The sequence below is a fragment of the Opisthorchis viverrini genome (genome assembly GCF_000715545.1).
Source record: "Opisthorchis viverrini unplaced genomic scaffold opera_v5_9, whole genome shotgun sequence".
In the NCBI taxonomy this organism is placed as follows: domain Eukaryota; kingdom Metazoa; phylum Platyhelminthes; class Trematoda; order Opisthorchiida; family Opisthorchiidae; genus Opisthorchis; species Opisthorchis viverrini.
The window spans coordinates 1,648,229-1,672,443 of record NW_008751665.1 but is presented as its reverse complement, the minus strand read 5'-3'; the positions used below and the strand labels follow the sequence as shown (position 1 = coordinate 1,672,443).

Genomic DNA, 24,215 nt, shown 5'->3' with positions numbered 1-24,215 from the left:
AAATTGATCACGTTCCATAGGTTACGCAGGTTAGGACATGTACTCTGCATGCCAGAAGACTGTCTGCCTCGTAGAGCTCTTTTCACCCAGCCCTGTGCTGAGTGGAAGTGACCTAGAGGTGGACAGCGGATGACCTGTCAGCGAAGTACGAAAACACTAACCAGGAAACTAAGTCGGGTGGGCAACTGCCGTCTTCCTGGATGGGACTCAACTCAAAGCCTTCGCTTTCAGTGCGTAGCTATCCAGTTTACCGAACTAACCAGACATTCCATCGCCTTCAAGGTTTGGCCGCATGTCTCACACACTCCCACTTTTCGGTGATCGAAACTGGAGCAACTGGAATCAACGTATCCACGCTACGTAATTTATAGATGATGAATTGAAAAACAATTAAGCGACATGTGGCAGTTAGGCGTCGGTATGTATTACTGGTATATTGCTGTCAGTGATGACGATGATGATGACGATGCAACTGCGTAAAGCTGCCTGAGAATGGTGAACCGCATTTCACATTCAATATGGTTGTACAGTCTTATGGTTAAGAGTAGTCTGACTGACGAGTTTTAATAACTCTCTTAAATAGATAACAGTGTACCATGTAGGCGATGAGGCTTACCGTAGAGTTGGCATGCAGTGGAAACCCGTAGGCCTAGACTGAACTATCGAATGGGTGAAAGGGCTGTGGCAGGTGATGGATCCAATGAGAAACAGCTCATAGTTGCTGTGGTCGTTAAAATACGGCAACATTGGCTAGGAATTCGGTTTCGCAAAGAATCGTCCGGCCGAACCTAAACAGAGCGTTAGAAACCAATAATCGCGCACTGATCATAGAACATAAATGGTTTGTTACTTATGTGAAGAAGTTCTGGGTGGGAATATGTGACGGAATGCTGGTAAAGAAAGAAGGCTGAAACGAACAAAAACCGCTCCCATTCTAACAGCAGGTCAGACTCTTCTGAAAATAGTTTGTACATAGGGGAACCAAGCAGTATGATCTGAGAAGACTGCATCCGGCAGAACAGGGATGTTTTCAACATGGGTGCTACCTTTTCATCCACCCAACGAAGGCTATCCTAAATCTACGCTATGAATCCGATGAGTTTGGTTGTGGCGCACACCTTTCGTACTACGTATCCAAATATAGTCCCAGTTGCTAGGCAACCGTATGTAGCCAGTAATGGCTAATTCTGTTGTACAGGTGAAGTATTTCGAGTTCACAGCGGAATCAAAGTCTAAAAAAGATTTAGCTGCAAGGCAGTTATCTCTACCAAAATTCGAAGGACATTCTTTTGCATGTTTGCGGACGTTTAGCCTTGTCTGAATGAGACGAATACCGGTTTCCCGGGGTCTTAAGGGCCCTAAATGAATTCACACTTCAATCAATCAATCAACCAACCAATAAACCAACCAATCAATCAATCAATCAACCAACTAATCACTCGATTTTTTAGCTATGTACCACGGGTACATACAGTTTCGACCACAGAGAAGTTGGGGAGTGTGGGACATGCAGTCAAACCTTGGAGGCATATCTGGTTAGTTCGGGAGCTGCGTCGCTACGCATTGAAGGCGATAGCATTGATGCATGAGAGCCACTGACTGCGCGATCGGACCATTTCTGCCAGTTTCATTAACTAGTCCTGGGGTTCCCATCCAGGGAGACGGCATTTGTCGACTCGACTAAGTTTACTGGTCGGTATTTTCGTACTTCGTTTCCAGGTCACCTCTAGGTCACTTCCAATCAGCATAGGGCTGGGCGAAAATAGCTCTATTAGGTAGACGGTCTTCTAATGTGAGGCGTTCAGGTCCTAACCAGCGCAACCTATGAAGTGTAAGTAATTCACCTATCTCTGGCGAGTTCCTTCTTCCTATGATCATGTGGCGTACCTCATGATTACTCATTCGGTATTCTCACCAGACCTGACCAATGTTTCAGAGAAACCGATGGTCAACAGACTGACAATCACACCTGTTAATCTGCTGAAATTAAATAGCCTATCCATATCAAATAATGTTGCCATCCAGTCGATGTGTTCTAAATTAGAATTGACGTTTCGTCAGCGATCTGAAAAAAAAACAATCCAATGTTGATACGTTGCTTGGAATGTATTCGTATCAGGAATTGCTTTTCTTTTCCTGAACAACTCTTAAGGCTTTGTGGTCAATGTACAATTGCAGATTGTAAGCTCTCGCGGTCAAGTATCACTAACCTCGTATGATAGGGATGGCTCCAGCCTCGTCGAGTACAACTGCATCACGTTGAAGAAGATTTCATGCACAACTTTCTCAGTCTGTAATGAAGACGTTTAGAGAATGGTATTCAACTTGGTCAGCCTAACCGTGCTCATTGACAGGAGACCCACATGTTCGCACGTGCTTGATTAGAAATGAATGTATGGACATAATCACTTGTCTCAACCTGTCTACCCCGATGCGATGGTTACTTTTTCTATCGCTTAAAGGACATTGTCAAACAATGAGTCGGGAGATGGTCTTGACTAGGGTAGCAGTCAGGTGTGTAGATCTTCTGGCTCTCCGAAGGTTTATCGATCAACTTATCTGATGGCACGTATATACGCGAGCACGTACGCACGCACGCACGCACGTTGGCATACGTGCACAATGTCAAGTGCACCGTTGATTCGGTTGGCGTGAATCCGGTGCGATATGATTTATGATTCCAAGGTTGGAATGCATATTTTCAGATGTTTCGAAGGAGAGCGGCTTGAGAAGAACCCAGATTATGCTACCCTACCAGCATACATGATGTGGCAACTATGAAGCAGAACAACGAAAACAAGTGACTCATCCTTTACATAAATATTACGTTGATTTATCTTATGCAATGTGTGCGGTAAGAACAGCGTGTTTTTGATAAAGCCTTACCGCCATTCCATCTTGTAGTGTAATTTGTGATAGGTTTAATCCGTAGTTTGGCTTGTGGGTGCAAATTTGGCAGGTAACTCTCTACTAGTTGCAACTGCATACTTGGTCGTATGCATTCTGACTTGTAAAAAGGTAAAATCTGATTTTACCCTTCGGAAGTTTATTCGGTCGCTGTACCCCGTAATGATTGATAGGAAAGGTGTTGTAACGAATGTGAAAACGTTGCGTGTATGATATCAGATCTTTCTGTACAGGTGGCAGCGGGCCAGAATACTAACCGTTAACTTAAATGACGCTCTTTGATTGTGATGGTTGGCAAACTTCACGTTTGTTCACGTTTGGTTCTTCGTATCTTGAGAGAACACCCTGGGAGGTCCTTTGCAGAGGAAGAGTACTGTGTAATCATTCACCCGCAATGACATTGAGGTCGTTTTACACGATTTCATCTGGCGGAATTCAAGGATGTACAACTGTCTGTAGAAAATCTTGGCTTGCTCCCCTTAGTTCAGTACTGCACGTCATTGATCGTTTAACGCTCGCATCACAGTTTCTGCCAGGACTGATGATGGGCATTGCCACTCGCATTGATGTTTTGGTCCAGATATAAGTGTGTGAACTTTGCTCACAACTGTCTTCCATCATATAAGAGATTCTGAGTAACGATATGAATAACCAATTACATAACAGTACCGGTATACCAGCACATGTATTCAACCGGTAAGTTGATTGACATGTTCATAATTTCTCGTTACAAGGTTTGAAACGAGGCTATCGATTTTCCGTTTTCGTCGCATCGCAGGATGGCTGGTTGTGACTCTCGCTCTCTCGCTCTCGGCATGTGTGTGCGTGTGGCCATAACAAATCAGTATGCAAATTTGACAGTCTACACTTTTTCAAGGGCGACAGTTGGAAGGAGGCAAGAGATAAATTAGAAAAACAAGCCGTCAGAACGCTCGGGTGACGTTTTCAAACATGTAGTTTTCTTGTTGACGCTTAGCCTGTCAACAAGTACCCATTCAGCCTTAGATCACGTCGTAAATGCCATCCGTTGCTTGTTATTTCAGGAGTAAATTTATTCACACAAGCTAAGAGCGTCTCTCAGATATGCTTTGGATCCCATGATGGCATCGATACCAAAATAAAAGAGGTGAATTTCTGATGAACGTGGCTACAGTCTCTGCAGATTTACCTCGGAAAAAAACTGTGTCAGTGCTTGGGTCCCTGATTAAATAATATTACCTTTCCAAGTGGCTCAACTGGTTAGAGCGTGAATCTACTGACCGCAAGGTCTGTGGTTCGAGCCTGACCTCTGCTTGCCGACTTTTCCTGTATCGGGTTGGGCAACCTGGCCCTCGTGCTTCCTTCGGGTGGCATGGCAGCCGGGCACTGAATGGGTGTTACAGCTGAACGAACGAGAATCACTTCTGGACCGTAGATGAGGGATATTTACTATAATACCGCCGTTCAACCTTTGTCCCTCCCTGCACTGGCGTTTCTTCCTATGACAGACACGCTTTCCTTTGGCTTAACCATCACAGTTATCACAGTCTCACCATAAAGATGAAGAGGGGCAATCCCCATGAAAATAGGGATTGCTGGCAACAGATGCTGAATCACAAGCATTCTGTTCTCTTTTAGAGATGACTTTTGGAAGTAGCGTTACCACGCTATCGAATGGACGATATAAACACACAACGTTACAGGGTCATCTTACCGCCCGTGAGCCTTGGAAAACACACCCATGGCTAAGGTGAATTATGTCGTTCTTAGAGCAAACATCACAAAGTTGAACGGAAACATCAAAGAAGCCAGCGTTCTTCTGTGCACAGTTATCGCTTCGTTCTTTCAAATCAGTTACCAGGACAATAAGTTTGGGGAATTAGCCCAAAGTGACCGAACAGAATTGTCCAACAGTCTACTCACTCCGTGATCCCTACTCTGTTGTCCCTACCTCACACTTCCTCATTTTTGTTTCCTGTTTGGTAATAATGCGTGTCACTTGGCTAGCTTACACTTTGTGAGAATTATTCACGAAACGCAGCACACGGTTCCTGGTATTTGAGCTCAAAAGGATGTTTGTATAGACGGCCAAGGTTGAAACATTCACGTGGTTAAGCTTTCTTGATGCTAAAACATTAGTTGCACTAGTTGTAGAGGAATGTATACTCAATGTTTCTGGTACGACATCTTGGAGATTGAGATTGCGTAATGAACTGTTGAAGCTGCCTGGCAGAGGGGAAATGTGTCCTAAACTTGGGTTGAGTGTGATATCAACATTACCTTCTCCAAAGTTTTTTGGTCCTTTATTTCATTTCTCTTGAGGAGAGAGGAGTTAATAACTCCAATGAAGGCAGTTTCCTTTACGCGCTATTCATCTGTAAGCCCACGTTCGTCCTCAACCGAGGAGACCATGGCAATTAATATGCATGACCTCATTTCGTTTTATTCCAATGTTATCTTAACCCTGCTCGTTCTGATGGTGTTGTGATGCAATATTATGTTCTTCTAATTGGTCCGTCACCAGTTGGGAAAATTTTCCCGTATCCATCTTGCACCACCATCAACAACCCAGTATTGTCACCTGCACACCGTTCGCCATTTAATGCCTTCAAAGTTTTCATAAGATTGTGTTGCTTATCGCCGGTGTGAGGTCTGTGAGGCGCGTGTTATGAAACTAAGATTCCCATCAAAATCGTATACTTCGCTCCCTCCAGTTCTGTTTCTCGAGTGAATACGAGTAGACAGAGAAAACTGAGACACATGTCAGTGAGTGAATTTTTCCATCTATCAGATGGTTGCCCAGTTGTGGCGTAACACCTACCCACTTTAACCCGAACCAGCGTACTCCCAAATGTGCCGTTGATTTTGCAACTGGAACGCTGTGCGAGAATGGTGATCAATATGCCTTGCATGCGATCGCTTCACTTTTCTGATAGACTCTGTGTCACCCTTGCAATGTGCTATCTGTATCAGGTTACAAAACATAAAAAAGCAACTAAATTTCACTCATACTAATCAGGAAATCTATCTTAGACATGTGCACTGAATGAGGGGCCCTGATTCTGACATGAGAAGATGTCGGGTGTCTAGCAAGTGTGCTATTCAGATATTGTCAGTTTCAGCATGATCTTGAGATTATCTAACCGGAAAGTTAACGTGGGAAGTTTGAGCCACTGTCATCTTGCTCGAAACTGACTATTCAGTTGATTGCTACTGGACTATGCTACAATGTGAGCCTGAATTTCTCTCGCCAATCAGGTTAAAGTGAAAGGTGTCGCAGATGTGTTATACAGGCATAAATTGTGACTTTGAAGACACCGGTCTAACAGTAGTTCAAATATCCTCGAGGAACGCGACAAGCACAAACAATGTAGATAGGTTGGTGGGCGAGGTTCAGAGAATGACCACAAGAGTTTCCGAATGTCTTCGAATGTGAGTACTGGTCGGCGGGAGTAAACGGGGTTAAGAAAAACGATACAACTTTTGCCAAAAGTCCCTGTAAGACATCAGAAACCAGTGAGGTTTTACTATGCTTCATTCCTGAGTACTTCGTGGAATTAAGGAATCATCCAGTTACATTTATTCACTCGATCAAATAGCAACGAAGCTCCCGCTTGAAGGGTACCGCAGTTCACTTAATGTGCATATAACGGACAACACCATCTTGTTGATATTTCTAAGTCAAGGGATACTCCATCTGTTTTAGCTTTCAGTAATATTATATTTCAGTGCTGTGGAAAGTCAGATATTGATCGCTTATTGATCCATCACAGCTGAGGCCACCGGACAACGTCGCCTTGCCAGTTTTCTAATTGCGCTTGCATGTTCTATGGGATCAAAACGCTCCGAAATCATCATAAATGGCCTTCATGGATGTGCTATAAAGCAATAGCCTCATCCTTTTCTTTGAATGGGGAATTTAATCAAGAACACTCGAATTGTTAATTATTTCGAGGTTTCGTTTGGTTGGAGGTTCTAGCCAAACCCCACGGAACAGTTCTTTTTTACGATTTCGATTTTGAAAACTAATCGCAAACAGTACAGTATGACTGATTCATGTTATGTTAGTAGTATGATTAGGATTTATCAAGAATTCTAACTTTCCAGCTATTTTTGGGACCCGGGGGCAGATACGCTTCCTCCATTTGATCGGTAGTCAATATCCCAGTTTTAGCGTTACCTCCCCTTTTATTAATTCTTATGATTGATCAGTAGCCTTGTGATCGTGCCAGCTCCAAACGCTTGTAGTTTGATTGTATCAATTTTGGCTTCCTTCAGACGTCAACAAGGTATAGAAATACCCCTAGCCTTATACTCACTTTGTGAAGCATCGGAGCATTCATTCGGTATTTGATGAGGCCTTGATGCCGCGCGATACACGCTATCTGACACCCATTGCAAGGTTACCTAATTCCTACTGAATCTTGCAGGATATTGAATCTAACTGTGACAGTACTTTGAGGTTGGAATAACACGTGAGCAATCGATATGAGCTAAGACTTGGTCCGCAAACTGACGATTGTTTGTCACGTCTTGTTTTCTAGTGAATAGCAATCAGTGTTCCTTTTACCCCTTGCTTTTGGGACAAGCAGTACAGATGAAACTGTTAACGGTGATTGAATCGGTCTTAACTGTGACTAGGAGCACGCAGATTCGGATGAAGTTTTCGTGTGTGGAGTTCACTCTTTTTCTTCATAATAACTGAATCGTTCCGGTTACATGGTGAACCTTAACGATGATCCTTTTTTGATTTTTTTCGATAGACAGGGACTGCTTTTAGAATATGTCGTCTTTGTTCGACTGGTGTTTTAATTGGTAATTTCAGTTACTTCAGCCCTCGTACTTCATTCGGTTGGTTTGGAAGCTAGTCACCGAAAGGGTTTTACAGCTGGACGACTATTATTATTAGTTATTTGTACTATTGTACTATTACTTCTCATTGACGAAAAGCTCAATTCGTTCTTCTCATAGTCACGAAAGCTTTTCAAGGCTTACGAACCCTGCTCGCAGTAGTACTACCGTGCTGCGCATGCCAGTCAACCGGATTCTCGAAGGGCAAAACCACATGAAGGATGGAAAAGCCCGGCAATGGCTTGGAAGCGAAGTATGAAAGCCATTACCAGTAAACTCGGCTACGCTGATCATTTCCATCTCTCTGGATGGGGACCCCGAGACAGGCCACATCAATGGTTAGAGACACTGTCAGTCTTGACTCAGTCGCGTTCCCAATGGCGATCGTTCATCCAAGCTATCGCCTTCACTGCATAGGTCCCTCCCCAATCCCTCCACTTGAAAGTCCACTGACAGACTTGTATTTACGCACCGATTTAGCAGTTCCTGCCTCCAATGCGCAGCTACCTCTATGGAGGCAATTGTGGCGGCTACAACCACTGTACAACAAGTACGCGGTTCTTACAGCTAATGATGAGGATGATGATGATGATGATGATAATTATGATAACAAGCCGTCCCATATCTGACTTCCAAAAGCATAAATGATGCACAAATCGTTTGTTTAACTCCTCGTTTTCGTTGCGAGCATTTCACTGTCAATGCAGGTATCCCAATCGATGCATTGCGGTGTTTCAAACGGAGTTGCAAGGGACAGGTTGAGTTCCCAATATTCTGTTTTGTCGCATACCAACAAGTTCTCCCGTTAATCTCTCATTCCTTGCGATGTTGTATTCACATTTATCACCTAAAAGATGCATTACAAAATTCAAGATGACGCCTCGTCAAATTTGCATTCGTGCGTTAGAAATTCACGGTAGAACTTGCCTGTTGTAAAATGTCGCAACCTAGTGTTATCTAAAAATGTGTTCGAACCAACGAAATGTGGACTTCGGTTTGGTTGTATTTTCTTAACGTCATAACCCAGGCTACTCTGATAGCTACTCACACACACCGATCTAATTCTGATATCCCTCAGTCGTATTAGAAAGCTGGTACCCGAGTGGGTATGCTAATCTCACCTCAGTCGGCAAGGAATTGTTGGCCTCCAGAATTAAATGTACCACCGTCAATGAAGGCTGAAATCTATTTGCAATAGGAACCGCATTTGTCTCTCTCGGGATGAGTTCCAAATCCTCAGATGACAAACGAACACACTTACAGCATAGGTCCCAGCTCCTTTTGAAACGTTCACAGTAAACCGTAGCTTATGTTAAACGGGGAAGATGACCTTCACTTGTGAGTCTTGGATGGTATCATTCTATTTCCCTCACCGTTATTCTGAACCTTTTATCACCGAATGAGCAGTACAAGGAAGCTTATGTTAAACGGGGAAGATGACCTTCAGTTGGGAGTCTTGGATCGTATTATTCTATTTCCCTCACCGTTATTCAGAAGCTTTTATCACAGAATGAGCAGCACAAGGAACACAGTTATATTTCCTTGGAATTTACGACTGTGCAGGAATTACAAGATCCAAGATCGCTCTACATTTTCAATGTGACCTATCAGTAATATTTTTCGTACTTGCAAATTTTAGTCTTGGTAGGACCCTCCGAGCATCTGATGAAAGATACTAGAACTTTGAAAGATACAAAGGACTGGGATTTTCCTCAATTGTTGCGCATCTGTATGAAATCAGGTCCCAAAGTTTGCTCAACTCATCGAACAAGCAACTGTTACAATAGTATTCTGTGGTTTACTTGTCTTCATTTGATTAGATTCTCTACACCCTCTTGTGAAAATCAGTCCACAGGTTCAGGATCACACACGATTTATTGTGTCGCAGTTACAGCTGCATAAACGACAATGACCGAAACGAATTGTTCATCTCTCCCCCGGAGCCTTGTATCTAGCTATTTACTACGACCATCGTTCAATGAGAGAATTGCTCGTCACTTTGTTATCGTATCCAAAGTGCAAATTATGTTGTGTGCCCTACCTTGGTGGCCCATTGGAGACTGACAGTAGGCACCCGATCACTCTCACGTTCGAGCGCGCGCGCGCGCGCGACGTTAAAAGTCTGTCGCTGACATGCGTAAACAAAATGTCACGCAACCCCGGTGTGCCATCTGCTTGTGTTTAACGCTCGCGTGCGACGAATGTAGTGTCAATAGAAAATCTAAGCTTTTCTCAACTGTAAGAACTTGTCTGATGTGGGAATTCGGTTTCCCGGTCTTTACTGAATTCATACTGATTCATATTTGGCTGAGGTGTGGCGAACACAAACCAAGGTGCTGTCATTTGTAGGAGAAAGGAGAATTGGTCTTAGGCTTCCACCGTTTTCTGGGTACTCAGAATGCTGCATTCTTGAGTGCCTAGATATCCAGAGGTACTTTTTTTTACAAATCATGTATTCGAATCAAACGCACATACAACATTGCACGTTTGCAGAAGACATCTGTAGCCTAGGCTCAGTTGATTCTCAAGGCTCTGCAGCTTATCAGATGGACAAATCTGCGGTTCTGAACTGTATCCGAGATTCTGCCCCGTACGTCCAAACTTGGGTCACGTTTCGTATTCCTCTATATCGCCTGATTAGGACCGCCAATGAGGACGGAGGTTATCGTGTGGTTGAGCTTTTTTGAAGTCGGCGAGCATCCTTACTGTAAGCAAGTAAACTCTGCTTCATGTCTATATGTGGATCCGGCTTCTTATTGGGTCACCGTTTTGATTGGAAAACGATTGCATGCCGGATTCCATAGGGCGCGAATGGTTGATTGTTATTTTGAACTGATCAGCAAGAAGCATCAGTCAACATGCTTTCAGTTTCCGAAACAACGCTTGGAGGTGTAAGCACTTCAGAGTGCTTGCAAGGGGCCGGAGCCAGGTCCTTCCCTCACTCACTTTTTTCCTTCTCAATTTAAGACTTTAAGTACGGATAAGTAGGCAGCGAAGCATGACAGCGAAGCATCAGTGTCAACACTAACGTCGCCGTCTCCGATGATGGTGATGCTGATTTTAAGTGTTGAGGTGAGTGGCCACGACATGTCATCAGTAATCCTCCAGATGAGCAGTCGCAGCTGTTCCTATGCTTCTGCGTTCCCTACTTTTCATTCCCCATAGCTTTAGAGTCATTCCTTTCGAGGGTTATTACTTCACTCTTATGGTATTTTTATATTTTGCCTAACTCTACAGTACCAAATCACCCCCCATTCGTCCACTGATTTTCGTTAAGTAAAGAATGGGCTATCCATTCATTTAGGTGTGATGCTTACGCTTGCGGTTTTTGTTAGAAATCCACTTTTACTGACCTGTTGGTGTTATACCTATTTTTGCGGTAGCTGAAGAAGAGGCGGAACGGAGTTCCCAAAAATTATCAGGTGATGGTTCGGCCCAGGTGCTCTATTGCTGAGATGTTCCTTGTACTTCAGGTGATTCCTACTGGTGTAGAAAATAGTAGTGGCGACGTTGTTACACCAAAATTAGTGATAGTAATCGTTCAGATGTAACAACTCGTAGCTGCTGTGCCACCCGGAGGAAGCACGATGGCTTGGATAATGCCAAGTTGTCCAAGCCTAGGCAGGGAAGTCGAGAAGCAGAGATTGGGATCGAACCACGGGCCTTCGTTCAGTAAATTCGTGCTCTAACCACTGACCCATCTCGCCCCCAAGCAAGTTGGCTGCAAACGTTTCGTCACCAATCCAGTTGATACCATCAGTGCGCCCTGCATTCAAGTCCAGCTGCCCGTGCTTTCGAAAGACGCCTCCTAGTTTTACGCTTGAATATTGAAGTGGAACATCTCAACTAAGGATTTCCAGAAAGTATTTCTGAAACGAGAACTTATTGTGCGTGTCTAAATTCTCGTGCAAACAACGAAGTTTGCAACTATCTGGCCTATCAAGCAACGAATGGCTCGCTATAGGCTTCCTGGACAAATAGAGTTAGTCATCTGGTTTGCTTTTTTGGAACTCAGGAAAATATCGACTGTTGTGTTCCCCTTAGGAGAACTTGTCCTCGCATTAAATACTCCGATTCATGACCTCAATGTGAACAGTGTTCGAGATGAGAATACGAATTTCGGAATGCATATTTTATTCAGCTGTCCCGAAAAGATCAGTTCTAGAGTAATAAACAATAAAAATAATAGTCGTCCAACCGTAATGTCCTTTCGGTGCTTGGATGTCGTATCACCAGAAGGAGGCAACACGGCTGAGGTACTGTCAGGCCAGACAGGAGCAGTAAAAATATTGAGGTTGGGTTTTAAACTACGGAACTTCCCGTCATTAGATTCGCGCGTCAACCACTGAGCTGTCTCAATCTCGTTAGCACGTGTGTTAGTACGATCAGTATTTGGACTCTATTAATATACATTTATAGAGAGCGAGATGGCTAAAGTGGTTAGAGCGCGAATTTTCTGACCGGAAGATCCGTGATTCGAACCCGACCTCTGCCTCTCGATTTTCCCTGTCTGGGCTTGGGCAACCTGACAGTATCCCAGCTCTCGTGCTTCCTTCGGGTGGCATGGCAGCTCGGCACCGAAAGAGTGCTACAACTGAACGATTAGTATACATTCATAAGCAAGTAAACATCATTGACTCTCTCTTGACCAGAGGTGTTTGATGAATAGTTAAACTGAGGCTCGTTTAGTTGATTCACGTTATCACAAAGAAACAAAAAGATTGTACAAAATATTTACGGGAGCCTGTCATTTTCTAATCACATGTAAATGTGGTCGAAATTATTGTCACTGGATCTGCTCCACTTGGGTTAAACGCATGGTGCTGATGGCCAATTAATCTCGCGTTTCATTTGCACTCTTTCGGAATGATTACTTCTTAGGCTGTTCTGGGCCTTTCCAAAATGGATGCTCTTTTATTCGTTTTTCATTTCTAAGTTCTTCTCCTTTTACGGCTTTTCATAGAAAATTGCAGGAGGAATAATCAACTCCTGTCGGAACATCACATGCAGCTAAGAGTGCTTCCCCCACCAAGCTTTTGGTATTCCATGAATCCGCCGCGTTCTCTCGCGTGCGTGCATTGTACTTTCCTCTAATGGCCATACGACCCATATCGGGTTCTACCTAATTTTGGTGAGCCAACAGCATAAGCCTTGCCCGTGCGCTCGTGTCGGATTTTTGTTGAAACCTTTGCGCTTGCCAGGACTATGACCCAGTTACTGGACATCACGTGTCCCATTCTATCGTGGGCCAGATGACAGTGCCGGCACATTGGTTGAAGTGTCCTGGATGCCGGTTTTAATGCGCTTCACTTGCCCGCGTGCTGTCCGAATCACAGGCCAGGCAATCGAATCCGGTGCGGGCGAGTGTGGCAAAGTGACGAAGCCATTCCGACCACGTCCCGATGAATCGAATCGACTGGAACATCAAGCCTCCTCATACTAGCAACAATTTCTAAGTAGTTCAGATGGTGGGAGGATTGACAACGTTCTGTCTCGAGGACCACTGTTCCACTCGAGGACCTTGTCAACACATGGCCACCTTACGTGAATCCCGCGATTGAAGGATGAGTGACGCTCTATCCAGTGTTAGCTACTTACACTGTTTATTAGCCACTCATCGCCGTCGCGATTTCGAATCATCCGGGAGACGCGTAAGATGCACGTTACCAACGATTTCCAAGGATGAACATGCTCTACAGAACTTTCCAACATTTTGACACAGATCAGCTTCACTTACAGGACGAAATGTTGAGTAGTCATTGGGACTCAACTACAGATTGAACAGTATTGTCTCTTTTGCATGCGCTGTAGTGATGCGTGGCTCTTTTCAGATGATTTTCTAGTTCGAACTGATTGAAATATGGTCCAGAGATGGCGAGGTAGCTCAAGTGGTTAGAGCGCGAATTCTCTGACCGGAAGGTCCGTGGTACGAACCCGACCTCTGCCTTTCGACTTCCCCTGTCTAGGCTTGGGCAATCTGACAGTATCCCAGCCCTCGTGCTTCCTTCGGGTAGCATGGCAGCTAGGCACCGGAATGGTGTTACAGCTGAGCGATTTTTTCCGGAAAGATTTGACCGGTGAATCTGCGACACGAAAATCGAGTAAAACGAAAGCGGAACTGGTAATTTTTTGATTACAGGGGTTCGCTTCGAATACGCAGAGAATATACCAACAAACCCGACCGGGCGAGATAAATCTATCCAATTCGTATTCCGAATCTGTGAAAAAAACAAATTCACTTTGGTAATCCGACATTCTCATCATATTAGTTTTCCACTGAGTGTGGAAGAACTGAGAGTTCTATTGGTATTCACCAGAGACGTCACTCACCGACAATTTCAGGTTTCATTCTTTCTTCGGCAGTGTGCGGCCTAATTTCTAATTAGCGGATTGACCAGTCTGTTTTTTCCCACAAGATGTTTTGTTGTGCATTTGGTTTTTCCCGACGAATGCTTCGGGCCAATCAGCAAGTGAAGTTGTTACAATAGATTGGACTGACTCTGTCTGTCCGTTTTTTTTCTCTAGTCAGACGCTGGAATTATTGGGTTATAACTTCAAAATATTTGCCCGCCGAAATGGTTGGGGCGGCTTTGTTTCTAATTGTCGGTTATCCACAAAGATGACAGCTGTCGACTTATGTGGCAACGCCGGTCGGTATCATCAGCTGATCGGAAGATGAGGACCAAAATGAGGGTAGGAATACGGGTGGGAGGAGTTCGAGGGGAGAAATCGATGCGATGAAATTACTAATGTGCATACTTCGTCCGAAGCTCTGCATCCGCATTTCTGAAACACTTACCTGTCTTGAATACGCAAGAGACGTGGGGACGACATCCTGATTAATACCATTCCCCTCTCCTGAAAGGGTACATCAATAGAGCAAGTGGATATCTGGTATTACTATCAGGAAATAAGTGGGAGGGTAGTTTTCTTGTTTCTAGGCTAAATAACCCGCCATCATTTGGAACTACAGAGGGAATAGATGTACGAACTTATTTGTTGGCCGACTGAGGGATACGTTAGTTGATACTGGTTGGTGTATCAACTTTTGGTCAATGACTCATCGCACTGGTTTGTCATATTTGCTCTTCATGTGCCACGGTTAATCACGTGATATGCTTAGGCACTCGTGACCACAGACTGACTCAAATTTCTAGTTATTGATACACTGCATAACCAGACACCAATATCTATAGCGCTCGTATTTCTCTTGGTTCCACGGCGATGCGCTGGATAAAAGGTATGTTTTCCCGTCGCACATTCGGAGATTGTCAGGGTTCGAGATGGCAAAGGAATACCCAATTTCCTCACATTGCCGTGAATCAACAATCAGCACGGAAGGAGGATAATTTTACTGGATGTGCAAAACTTTTTCCTCAGAAGTCGTCAATACGTGATCACGTGATGTGACTTCCCTTATTGAGAGCTAATCACACTGCCGATCAGCTACTACTCATGGCCAAACTCTTAATCGTCCAACCGCTGGCCAGAAGGTCACCAGTTCGTAATTCTCCGGTTCACTGGCAGGATGAAATACTTAGAACTATGTCTTCATTGACGGCGATAAGTCTTTACTATGAAACATATTTTGGACTCTTTTCGAACATGGTAGATTCTCTCCAAGACAATCACTAAAGTGACCAGCCGAAAACGGTTACTCCAGACAGGCGAATGGCGCAAGATTTGTTTTGATCTGAGGGTCTTTCGCGAACTGAAATGTATCCTCACGTGCCGTTTGATTTGTATTTTAATTCCAGCAGAGGTCCGTCCGGCTGGTTGCGTTCGGACATGTTCCTCGCAGCTTATCGTGGGAATTTATTGTCTTGGACTTACAACATTGATCATAGTCAGTTACTAAGAGTACATGTCTCCTCTAAACGGTTGTTTCAAGTACCAGTTCGAGATGGCTCATGGTTATGGCATGAACTTTCTGACAGGAAGGTTCACGGTTCGAAACCGACCTCGGAATCTGGACTTCTCCTGGCTGGGTTTCGGCAGCCTGGCAGTATCTCAGCCATCATGCTTCCTTGAGAATGTCGCATGTGAGCTACTTACCAAAAGGGTGTTGCAGCTGAATGGCTACTTCTAAAGATTGCTTACCGATAATCAAGCGTGGCAAAGTGGACTCAATCTTTTACTCAAACCAGACAAGCTAGTCCTAATTACCCACCATTCAAGAATGGATCGTTTATGGTACTCCACCGATAGAGTACATCAATCCTCCTCTTCTGAGTCCCCACCTTTACACGTGATCCACAAGGATTCACAGTGGAATGTAAAAAAAATCGAAAAGTAGTTTCCCACATAGGGCGAACACCCGGAACTACAGGGAGCTCTATCAAAACTTGCCTTATTAAAGATAGTGCACACTAGGGTTTGTTGCCACCCCGACACGACCTACACATATTCATCACATCAACCATACTATGCAGCCAGGGGAACGGATGTGGAAAAAAGCTTGGGTCTTGTTTTTCACACGGACGACTATTGCAGAAACGTCGAGGCGCAGAGGGTTCCAGAGGAGACACCATCACCAGCTTGGGTATTGTCAGTCGACTGTGTAACATGGACAGTGAACGGACGATCAGTCAATGTGATCGTTTACATTGAATTCGTTCTAGAAAATCGTAAATGAGGCCCAGAGGATGTGAGCAGAGCTGATGCGATTGAGTGGTAATCGACAAGAAATTGAATACCGTGTTGTGTGGTTTGCGGGATGTAGTATTGTCCACTTTCACATCACTCTCCTTTGAACAGTCATCCTCCTGTCCTGTTCACCCGTTCAGACATGAGAATTCAGATACGTCCAACGTACGCTGGTGGAATAGTGGCAACACGTTCGCCTCGCATGTCAGCTGTCCGGAGTTCAAACCCTGGCACGGCCATTGGATATACACCGCTGATGACCTCTAATAAGAGCGGAACTCGAGTTCAGTAATTCGCCCCCTGTGATGTGGATTCACCAGAATAATTGCGCCAGGACAGGAGGACGACTGTTCAAACAAGAGTGATATGAATGTGAAGAATTGAATACCATTGTACATAAAACTGTTGGCACGGAGTGTTCTAGATGTAATGAAAACCGGCTTAGGTTTGAGTGTCTTCCCCATTTTTTTCTTGATACTGTTCAATCGGCTTGTCTTACTTTTCTCTGCATGCGATTTCTGAATCACATAACTACCTCCTCCGCAAGACTACCCCCTTACAAGTACTGCATGGTTTTACATGTGAATGAAACTGATGGGTTTTTTAAATTCCACGACTGAATTTGCCCGTTCTTTGGGGAAGCAGACTTCCACCATAGAAAATACGGACTCTGTTGACGTGATCACTATCCAGATGTTGATTCGAAATTCACAGTAACTTGCAATTTACTGGTTGAAATGTTCCGCCAGGATGCAGAGAAGCTTTGAATCTTTCTACTAGAGTATGCTTCAGTTTCTTAGCTCGTGTATTAGGTTATCCTTGTTTCAAAAGTTCTCTAAAATCATACGCTTGGTTTTGTTCACACTAACAATCACACGATGGCAACCGATTAACTGTGTGTCAATGCCTTAGAAGCAAAATGGATCATTTTTGAAAGCCGGTTCCACTCGCCGATTGCCTGATGGGGGCTGAATTAGACTCACTCGCTCACTCACACACACATGCATGCACTTCAAGGTCGATCCGCAAGGTCGATCTGCAACTTGAAATCAAACACCAGGGTGCATAGCAAAATTCGCGATTGTCAAGGCCTGTTTCACGCAACACATACTGTCTCTTCAGGCAGATAGAGATCAACATAGCTATTTGCACTCAGATTACCATCTCTGACAACACAGTGTTTTATGCCTACTCTGGAGATGCAAACGTGAGACGTGTAGCGTAAACAGTATTGAGATGGCATTCAATGATCAGAGAGATAACCCGTTGGTAGGTAGTAGAGGGGTAGATTGCGGCTTTTTTAGTAGAAAGAGCGCCCGGAATTATCGATTTCGGAAGGTTGTCACTTTGATCGTGTGTGTTGACAAGTTCTTTCGGGTTCACTCGACACTTGTGGCAGAACTAGGCGTGTCACTTTGATCGTGTGTGTTGACAAGTTCTTTCGGGTTCACTCGACACTTGTGGCACGTGGAACTAGGCGTTGAGCTGCTCTTGAACTTCGTTACAAACGATGATTTCCAACACAGGCACCAGAATCCGCTACTTCTTTGTGCTTTAGTGTCACATTCCAAACAGCTGAAGAAGCATTTTATAGAGCATTTTGCGTTCTACGTAGATTGTATTGGTTCTGTTGGTAGTGTGCATTGAGTTTCTCAAGTCCAGAAATTTCCGCTGATCCTCAAACGTTTCGTATTATGGTGTGGAGGATGATGAGGTCAACGCTCTGCAGGTGGAGGATCTAGGGTGTGTTCATCACCAGTTTTCCTGGAACTGTGGCTAAAACCCGGTGACAGTGGAAAACAGTTCTTTGGTTGAACCTTTGCTTCCAGAATTGCTTAAAAAATTACCCGACCTTCAGGTGTGTTTTGATTGGCGTCTTAGCTGTTCTTGTATCCAGTCGCCATATGGATGGTTAGGTGGAACGTTGCAGCTGTAGACGGGCCAGAATGTTTGCAGAGGGGACTAGCACGGGCATCCCTCATGGCACAGTTTATTTTACACTGCCTGTCTGACACTAAAACGCTCGTATGAAGCAAAGATAATTATTCAGCTGTAACATCCTTTCGGCGCCTAACTGCCATGCCACCCGAAGGAAGCACGAGGGCTGGGATACTGCCAGGTTACCCAAGCCTAGACAGGGGAAGTCTAGTGGCAGAGGTCGGGTTCAAACCACGGACCTTGCGGTCAGTAAATTCGCGCTCTAACCACTTGAGCCATCTTGCCCCTTGCATGAAATACCAGTATTGCTACCCAAATAAAGGCGGAGATGCGGATGATTGCGTGCTGATCGTGATGATGATGGCGATGATTAAGAGAGAAATGTTCATGGTGATTTTCGGATCTACAAAGTGCAAAGTTTTTGGTGAACAAGTGATTCAGTCTGTTCTAGAAGCCAAGAAGCACGGTTCCACGGGCAGCTTTTGAACTGAACTTATCCGCCTTTTTCTGCACGAACACAAATCATCTGTAGGCTTATCGTGCAACCAGCTCACAGTTCATTTCCTCGGCGGATTTTCTGGCAAACAAAACACGCTGCGTCCATTTTGTTGGCGTGAAACTCACAGTCCAAACAACATCATTACGAATACTGTTTCCAATCGGACAACAACTGCCGTCTGTTCGGTAAGGGTGCGTTAGGGGTTCGATGTGTAGGCGGTGTGTTATAAACACATGCAAATAAGGGTGCACAATAGGTTTTCTGGCTGACATCCTTTCGAATTCGGTTGCCATGACAATGGCCAGCTATTTTCAGTGCGTGCCTCTGTTTTTACCCCATGTACCAGGTACTTTTCCGTAGTCACCTTTCCGTCAGTCGAGGCGGGAGAAAATTAGCTTTTATGTCATGATTGCACGTACCGTGATATTTAATGGTATGGTTATTTCGGTAGCAAAATTCCTGTGCTTTATCAGTGTAAGATCATGGTCGATAATAGTACGACAGCTACGGACAAAAATGAGCCTGACCTTCCTGTTGTGTAAATTCTGGTCAAGCAATCCGACGGCGTCCATGGTTAGAGAATAATTTCAACAATTTTGTCAAAGAGACAAGTAGCAAACGAAAGTTTGGTTGTGAGACAGAGGCGTTACTCGGCATCAAAAGCTGTGGTGATTAGATCGTGTGTTGTGTGTGCGGAAAAGAATGCTGTTTTCTGTGCCCAATTCAGAGTGGCGCTAGCAGAGAGGTGGTCAACCTTTGGCCTGACCAGAGGGGTATGATAGCGAGTTGCCCTTTAGGTTGGGGTGCATAGCGTGTTCAGAATGACCACAATAAGCGGCAGGTGTATACTGACAGCTTTTTGGTTTGTAAAAGGGCCGTTACAGCCTGCTAAGTCCATAGCACGCTTTTTCTCCATACTTATTATCCTCATAAATCCGCGCTGGGTGATACCTATTGCTGGAGCCCCCCTAAAACAGCTGTTCAGCTATAGCACCCTTTCGGTGTCGAACTGCCGTACCACCCAAAGGTTACAAGAGGGCTTGGATACTGCCAGGTTACCCAAGTCTAGACAGGGGAAGTCGAGAGGTAGATGTTGGGTTCGAACCACTGACCTTCCGGTCGGTAAATTCGCGCTCTCATCACTTGGGCCATCTCACCCCCTTAAAACATGCGCGGTTATTTATGAGGGAAATATAACAGGGTAAGTTAGTTTTAACGGAAGACCTAACTGAATGTGCTACACAGGGTACCGTGTTTCACTTCGTACCATATCCGAGATATCGCAATGGAACGGTTAAACGTAGCGCAAGGCTGCTGAAAACTTGTTAACAGCCCACAATCTGTTTTGTCCTTCTTGAAGCTCATCAATTGAACGCAATCACCGAGCTTCCATCAACCTTATGTTCTGCTCAAACCCAAATTGTAAGAAATACGCACATTGCATTTATTTGCACACCAATTTGTTTTTCTAAACCACAGGGCTGAAAAGTGGCCATCATGGTGCATGTCCGACAATAGTCCATCTGCTTTAATTGCCCACTTCAGTTGAAGCTGCTGCAACGCAGCTCTGGTGAATTTGAAAACGGAACCTAGGTACACAAGTAGGTTGAACTAGACTAGCCAACGGCTTCAGGATGGAAACCTGTGTGTAGCCAGCCCAGCTTCGAGGGCTTCTCACGCGAGAACGTGATAACTGAACGATCCAACACTTGCCGTTGTTTGTTCGGCAGGTTCAGGTACTGTGGCAATGGCGTGGCAACATTTGAAGACTCCTCACAGAGTCAGATCAGCCCGTCGAGGCGCAGTGCTCGAGAGCGCTCAGTGTTTGTGATTTCTAGGAGCTAGTCAAACCAGTTCGCATACTACCATCATATGGTGGTTGCAATCAGATCTGACTGCATTCGATCACATTAGGCTATATTTGTGACAAACCAATGTTGAAAACAAACGACGGAGTGTGTGTGTGTGTGCAATAGACTGTCCTGGTTGCGGGAACATTCAGTGGTTTAAATTCCCAAAGCTTCTATGGATATGTGCAATGGTGGTGAAGATGCAATCATAAACCGCTTTCAGCTTTCAACTGGGCGACTTGGAATGTCACTGAGAATAACTAAGCCTGGGGTCGAAAATGGCCGGCTGAGAGGGAACTGTCTATCTGTCTATCTAATGTTCAAGTTTTTCGGACCAGTTGTGCTGCTACAACGGTTCGCATACTTCGTTGTGAATGTGCTGTCTTTTTTGTCCACATTTTCTCCTGATGAAAGCGGAGAGCAGGTTTTCTACTCCACCCATCCAAAAAAGCACACATGGATTGTCCAAAGCAGGTTTTGCATCCCAAATTTCGCGCATGCTTAGGCCTAAGTGAGAAGAGCAAGCCAAAAAAGTCAGGCAGAATCTTTTCCTACAAGACAGTAATGAAGCAAAGGCACTCAGGCACAATCCGAGTCAGCTGTTAGCGTGATCTCATCCTGCCAATGTGGCAACACAGGGTTAACAGTATATCGAAATACTTGGTATCGTTAATCGATTGTAAGTCGGCTGGCTGTTGATCTGTTGCCCGATCTTGGCAGTCCAGTCCGGAAATCAAACAGTGTAGGCGCTGGTAGCCGGACTCTTGTATGAGACTTACCCTCTAACCCAATAAAACCGTAGGATGCGGGTTGATAGGACGTTGTTCCAAATAATGAGTGGTTCTCAATCAGGGGCTTTCTTCCCGTGCTAGGGGGGAGAGTGGGCTCTTTTCTACAGGGAGTATTTTGCGCCTCATTGTGACTAAAGGAGAATGCTGTCAGTGACTTTTCACGAGATCAGCCTAGTTGTCGTAAAGCTCTTGTGTTATTTAGGTATTGCCAATTAATCAGGTACGATCAGATTGACTTGTAGCGAAGCCATTCAAGCTGTCCAGTCAATATTTCCTAGCCACCCTATTACTTTGGATTTACCTTAGGAACACCACGATGACGCGTTTCTCGTAGCGTGGAAGCGCAGGGACTTAGGCGCCTGCCATGTGAGTTCAATTGACAGATGCGAGACATAAAAGTATGGTGAACGTGGCTTTGGAAATGTTAGACAACCTGGCGCTGTCTGTATAGCAGTCTGATGGCTAATATGAGTGATCAAACTAGAACCGGCTGAATTTTGCAGCGTGCTATTTTGGTTCCTTTACCCCACCAAATGAACGATTGTTCTCGTCTAATCGGGCACGATCGCCTAGGTTCCTGGAACAAAAAAGGGAATTGTGTGTGTGTGTGTGTGTGTGTGCGACCATTGGCCTGACTGTGTGTTTGCTAATGCTGAGACCGCTTGGCTAACGGTGTGTGTGTGTGTGTGCGTTCTTTCGCTCTGCGCGCGCGCGTGTGCATTATCGCGTGTGTGTGTGTGTGTGTGTGTGCGTACGTGTGTCAATGGGTGCAGAGGATCGCCTTTGCGTCATCTCTGAAATACGGAATTCGGTGCACATTTGCCCAGTAGAATATAGCGAAAATACAGAATAAATCATCGAGTGACTCCGAGAAGCACCGTAAAGGTCACCTGTCCGAATAGGTGATGTTGGCACTAGCGATCGTAGGCTGGACTGAGCCTGTTTTCCCTACCACCGCCGCACAGCATCGTTCGGTCCTACTTATAATTACCTCTGTCTCGTTCTGCCCCAAGTAATGTAATCCCATTCTGCATTTCTGTCGTACTTACCGTCGACGCAATTCGGTAAAACCTAAAGATTCTGGCACGTCAATAAGTTCGCCAGTCGCTAACAGCAACGCTTCCCACCAGACGTTCACATAGCTAGCGAAACTGTTTTTGTGAATGCATTTAGAATCGATCTCCAGGGCGATTGCTGTATTTTGTTGTTGATATGCAGTACCTTCTTGAATGGACTCTGGGAACGAACAAACCAACACATCCCTAAGGCGAGGGAGGCCCGTCCATTCAAGCAGATTGATGAAAACGTTCAACCCATAGGCGTCCCATCTAGCTTATTCGTTCAGCTGTAACACACACCATTTCGGTGCCTAGCTGCCATGCCACCTGAAGGAAGCACAAGGGCTGGGATACTGTCAGGTTGCTCAAACCTAGACAGGGGAAGTCGTGAGGCAGTGGTCGGGTTCGAACCACGGACCTTTTGGTCAGTAAATTCGCACTCTAGCCACTGAACCATCTCGCCCCCCTATTTGGCTTGTTGTCCTCGAAAATAATAATATTTGTCCATCTGTAACACTCCTTCAGGACCAGCTGAAGGAAGGACATCGGTTGAGATTCTACCAGACTATTGCCTAGACAGGAACAGTCGATATACTTATGTTGGATTCGGGCCACGGACTATGCGGCCAGTAAGTTAGCGCCTTAACCATTGTTCTACCTCATTTTATTACCTTATTCGACAATAAACGGCGGTAAGAATTTAGGCGCTGTTCAGTGTTTTTCTTGCGGAGACATCTTTGAATGCTTTGTAGGCTCAATTATGGACTGGAGTACGTCGTTTGAGCTCTTTGGACGTTCCCCCTCTGTTCGCGCATGCTCCCGTGTTAGAATAAATAAATTACCCTTGCTTTTATGTCGCGAGTTCTAGTACACAATTGGCTTCACCAACTACCACATGTTTAAATGAACTCCTCCTGGGTGGTACTTTCCACGTAAAGTTCAAATCCGATGGAAGATTCCTCAACCGGTTTGGTAGATGACGTAGTTATGACGATACAGCAAGATGATACAATTCGGTCACTCCCAGAACGATTTAACCTCACCCTTTCGTCAGTCTGTACTGCATATGAAGCTGAGAGTGAAGGCTAATTTCATTTCCTCAACGTGTAATTGGATGTCCCATTACTAAGGGGGGTATTCCAAAAACAAACCTGACCAGGGCGTCCTTAAAACAGAAACGCAGCTTCGTTTGTTCTTTGTCCACAAGGATGGCATGTTCGAAACTCAGCGCTCAAAGAAAACGGGCGTTCGGTGAGTTTCATTTTGAGAGAAACGTGACCAAAAAGCGTGACCGAAACGGCCACCGCTACTGAGGTTAGAGAAGGAATGTATCTTTTACAACCCCTTTCAAGTGCAACTATACAACTGAACTGACAGACGGTGCGCTAAAGCGCTCACCTTTAGCTTCCACTGAGTCAATTCATTTTCGATAAAAACCCTGGTCAGCCTCAACCACACAAGTAGCTTCCCTAAGCGCCTCTGTAATCTTTGCACCAGGGTACTTGGTCAGGCAGCTGGGGGCTTGACAGGGGACGGGTAAGAGAGCACTCTCCAACCTATCTTGGAAAATACTTGATTCAAGTGCTATTGTGCCTCATTTGAACAAATCACACACCAAGTATCTGTGAATTCTTGTTTGAAAATCATTTGCAAATTTCCTTAAATTCAACCGACGACAGTTAAATGGTATCCCTTA

At 44.8% G+C, this 24,215-nt stretch overlaps 2 protein-coding genes across 2 annotated transcripts in view; one reads left to right on the top strand and one right to left on the bottom strand.

Annotated features, from left to right (window-relative positions):
- Positions 1 to 24,215, top strand: part of T265_00880 (hypothetical protein) — a gene marked incomplete at both ends in the record, with an annotated part of 79,571 nt that overhangs the window by 6,644 nt on the left and 48,712 nt on the right. The gene's annotated exons all lie outside the window — the stretch shown is intronic.
- Positions 9,970 to 16,623, bottom strand: T265_00882 (hypothetical protein; the record flags this gene model as incomplete). Its single annotated transcript, XM_009164777.1, is given in 4 exon segments — positions 9,970 to 10,044; positions 11,936 to 12,136; positions 12,149 to 12,325; positions 16,549 to 16,623. The coding sequence occupies 4 exon segments, from the start codon at positions 16,621 to 16,623 to the stop codon at positions 9,970 to 9,972; spliced, it is 528 nt and encodes a 175-aa protein (XP_009163041.1).